Source organism: Condylura cristata, unplaced genomic scaffold, assembly GCF_000260355.1.
Source record: "Condylura cristata isolate star-nosed mole 26May11 unplaced genomic scaffold, ConCri1.0 scaffold00034, whole genome shotgun sequence".
Taxonomy (NCBI): domain Eukaryota; kingdom Metazoa; phylum Chordata; class Mammalia; order Eulipotyphla; family Talpidae; genus Condylura; species Condylura cristata.
The window spans coordinates 2,592,553-2,596,410 of NW_004567135.1; the positions used below are offsets into that span (position 1 = coordinate 2,592,553).

The 3,858-nt window shown below is 71.0% G+C and overlaps 1 protein-coding gene across 1 annotated transcript in view; it reads right to left on the reverse strand.

Annotated features, from left to right (window-relative positions):
* Positions 1–3,858, reverse strand: part of LRP1 (low density lipoprotein receptor-related protein 1) — a 66,782-nt gene that overhangs the window by 26,244 nt on the left and 36,680 nt on the right. Inside the window, exons 14-20 of the mRNA XM_012732281.1 lie at positions 3,642–3,824; positions 3,161–3,361; positions 2,494–2,739; positions 2,208–2,405; positions 1,095–1,299; positions 760–924; positions 39–283 (exon numbers count right to left, since the gene is read on the reverse strand). Coding sequence (XP_012587735.1) covers positions 39–283; positions 760–924; positions 1,095–1,299; positions 2,208–2,405; positions 2,494–2,739; positions 3,161–3,361; positions 3,642–3,824 — 1,443 coding nt within the window. The remainder of the gene's footprint in view (positions 1–38; positions 284–759; positions 925–1,094; positions 1,300–2,207; positions 2,406–2,493; positions 2,740–3,160; positions 3,362–3,641; positions 3,825–3,858) is intronic.

The window sequence follows — 3,858 nt, forward strand, 5'->3', positions numbered from 1 at the left end:
CCCGCGGCCCCCCCGCCGTCGGGCGGCCCCCGACTCACCCAGGGGCTGGCGCGAGGGGTGGTACACCTGCAGGTCGAAGGGCTGGGTGTTGGTCCGCTGCACCACGGTGACGTTGTGGCCGGTCCACTTGTTGGCCTTGGCCAGCGTGTTGGTGCGCCAGTCTGTCCAGTACACCTCCCCCCCGTACAGCGTCACTGCAAACGGGTGTGACAGGAACTCGTGTCCCCGCAAAACCTCCATGTGGCCGGAGCCGTCGTACCGAGCTGAGTAAATGGCATCGGACCTGGGAGCGTGGTCGGGCAGAGTGAGGGCGCGGGCCTCAGCCCCGGGCACCCCGCCCGCCCGGGAGCCTCGGCTGGGCCCGCTGGCGCGGGTCCTCCCCAGCCCCGCCGGCCGGCGCAGAGAGTCACGCCACGCCAGGACTGGGGCTCAGCTCTCGGGACTCCATTTCTGGGCTCACGTGTCCCCTGGCCCCAGCAGCCCCTCTGGGAGGCCACCTAGAAAGCGCCCTCCTCCCCGGGGCACAGAGACGCTGGCGGGGCGCACACTGCCGTACCCCGAGGCGGCCGCTGGCCCTCGCCCAGGCCGTCCCGTGAGGGACAGACTCGCCTCGCCTCGCCTCCCCCGACCCCCCACCCCGGCCGGCCTCTGCCCTCCTATCCAGCCCTGTGCCGCCCTCATGGCCGCCGGGTTCCAGCCTGGGCCCTGCCCTGGGGCAGAGGCCGGGGGTGGGGGCCTCCGGCCGCAGAGGCCACTGACCTGGCGTCGATCCAGAGGATGCGCTTCTCCAGGTAGTCCACGGTCAGCCCGTTGGGCCAGCCCCCCGAGCCGGTCTCACGGTGGATGGTCCGGCGCCCGGCCCCACTCATGGAGGCGGCCTCGATGCGGGGCAGGCTGGCGTCCCAGTCTGTCCAGAACAGGATCCTGCGGGTGGGGGCGATCGGGAGGGTTGAGGTTGGCGTCTGGGCCGGGCTGTGGGGGGGTCGCAGGAAGGGGGCGAGGGGCGCGAGGGGCATCGGGGACACAAGGGCCCCGCCGGGCCGGCTGGGACTCCAGGGGACCGTGGGCCAGAGCGGGACTGGGGGGGGCCTTACCCATCCCGGGGGTCCAGCGCGATGGCCCGTGGGTGCTCAATGTCCCCGGCCAGCAGGGTGGTGCGAAGGGTCCCGTCCAGCTTGGCCACCTCAATCTGGTCCAGGTTGCTCTCCACCCAGTAGATGTTGCCTGCGATCCAGTCCACAGCCAGGCCCTCGGGGGTGGCCAGGCCGTACTGAATCACCACCTCGAAACTGGTCAGCGCTGCGGAAGGGAGGGTTGGGGGCTGGAGTCCCGTGGGGGGCCCAGGCGGAGGTGGGCCACCCCCAGCCTCGATGCCTTTGCGCTCTCGGAGTGCTCCGAATCTAACCGGGGTCCCCAGCCCCGGCCCACGGGGGGCCACGTGGGATGGGAGCAGCCCCCTGCCGCTTGCCACGCTCCGAGGGGCTACCGCGGGAGCGGTCAGACAGAGGGCCGGGGCCCTGGGGCCGCCCAGACCTGGACAGGCCTCGCCGAGGTGACCAGAGAACGGCCTGGAGAGTTTCCGCGTGACACGGACGTACAGCACCTCGCTACGCTGAAGCCCCGCATGGGCCCAGCCCCGCGGGGGACGCTGGAGGGGCCCCCGGCGTTCCCCATGACAAGCACCTCCAATCCCTCTGCTAGAATGTGCGGCTGGAGACGGCGCCCCCACTCTCCTCCCCGCGCCTCCTTTCGCCTCGTCTCTGTCCTGTTTGTGTCTCTCAGTTTTGTCTCCACCTGGCCCCGATCTCCGGGAGGCCAGGCGTCTGGCCCGCTCCTCTCGCTGGCCTCTCCCCGGTGACCCGGGCCTGCAGCGGGGCGCCCCGCGTGACGTCTTCATGGAAGACGGGCAGGAGCAGGCAGGTACCCACCCCGAGTGGCTTTTCCTTTCAAGCCTGCAATTCTAGGATTTGGGGAGTTGAGCTCCAGGCCGCTCCAGGAAAGACTGATCATTTTGTTAATTATCAGGCTGGCAGTTCTGCTGACGATAATTACGGGGCGTCAGGCACCGAGACCCACAGCAAACTCTAACCCAATTAACGCGGTTGGGGGGTGGGGCGGGGGCCTCGCTGCCGGCTGCCGGGCCGGCGGCCTCTCGAGCCCAGGCCTCCTCTGCTGCCCAGCAGCAGCCCTCCCGGCCCAGCGGTCACCTCCGTTGTCCAGCAGCTTCCCGCGGTAGATCTTGTCCTCCACCACGTCCGTCCAGTAGAGGGCGCTCTGGCTGAGGTGGAAGTCCAGCGCGATGGTGTTGCGCAGGCCGGGCACCAGGACGCTGTAGTCCCCTCTGTGAAGGTCGATGCGCCGGATCTCATGGCGGTTGGAGAAGATGATGAACGGCTTGAAGGGGTCTGGGGGGAGAAGAGGGGCTCGCTGCCGCCCGGCCACGCTTCGGGGGACCCCCAGGCGGGACCGCAGGCGGGCCGGGCCGCCGCTCACCCAGGCTGCGGCAGCTCTCGCCGTCGGGCTCCAGCGCCCAGCCCTCGTAGCAGGAGCACTTCACGCTGAACTTGTTCTGGTCGCACTTCTGGCTGCACTTGAGGTGCCGGGCGCAGTAGCTCTGGATCTGGCAGGTGTGGTTGTCAGGCCCCAGCTCCATGCCCAGGGGGCACGAGCACACGATGCCTTCACCGGGCGCCACTGAGCAGTTGTGGCTGCAGCCGCCGTTGTTCAGGGAACACTGGTCTGGGTGCAGAGCGGGGCGGTCAGGGCGGGAGGCGCAGGCCTGGGGGGCGGCCATCGGGGGCCAGGCAGCGTCTGCCCACCGCGTCCTTCTTTCCTTTCCTGGCCCAGCCTCTGTCCCACCTAACTCCAGGCTCTCTGGGCCAGGGCGGGGCCCCGGCCAGCACCTACCCCAGAGGCGCACCCAGGTCACAGCCGCATCACCTGTTCCCCCACCCCTCCTGAAACCTGTGGTGGGGGTCCCCCCTCTCCTGACCCGGGTATGTCCGGAACGTCTGCCTGGGCCCTCACCCCGAGGGCTGCCGGCCCGCCGCGCCCTCAGCTGGTCTGTCTGCTGCTCAGCCCCAAGCCACGGCAGGGCCCCGCCCGCGTCCCGACCCCAGGTGCACAGCAGCCGCCTCACACCGCCCGGCCCGGCCCTCACCGCACAGCTCGCCCTCATCCGAGCCGTCCCCGCAGTCGTCCTTGCCGTCACACAGCTTGTCGGGGGGCAGGCAGACGGCGCTGCTGTTGGCGCAGGGGTGCGAGGGCGGCCGGCAGGCCAGCGACTCGCAGTGGTCCTCGTCCGAGTTGTCCTCGCAGTCGCTGTCGCCGTCACACACCCAGGCTTTGCTGATGCACCGAGCTGGGGGCCGGACGGCGGGCGGGGTCGGGCCTGGCCGGGGCGCGGGCCCGGCCCCCAGCACCCCGGCCTCTCTAACAGCCACGCCTGGGGCCCGCCGGGAACCTCGAGGCTTCTCTCGGGTTCACGCGGCGACAGAGGCAGAAATCCGCAGAAGGCGCCGACGCCCCGACCCGGGAAGGTCGCAGCAGCCAGGGCCCTCGGGAGCCCCCCGGCCCCGGCCTCAGCCGGGCATCCCCCCACCCGGGCCGTGGCGCCGGCCGGCTCCCTCCACGCCCCTTACCCGAGTCCTTGCAGCCGAACTTGACGTTGGGGTCGCACACGTGGGTCACCCCCTCGCAGCTCTTCTCGTCGCTGGAGTCCATGCAGTCCGTGTCCCCGTCACAGCGCCACCGCAGGGGGATGCACAGCCCGTCCAGCCGGCACTGGAACTCGTCCGAGTGGCAGCCGCCCGGGGGCCTCGTGGCTGCAGGGCCAGTGGGGCGCACAGGAGGCTCGGT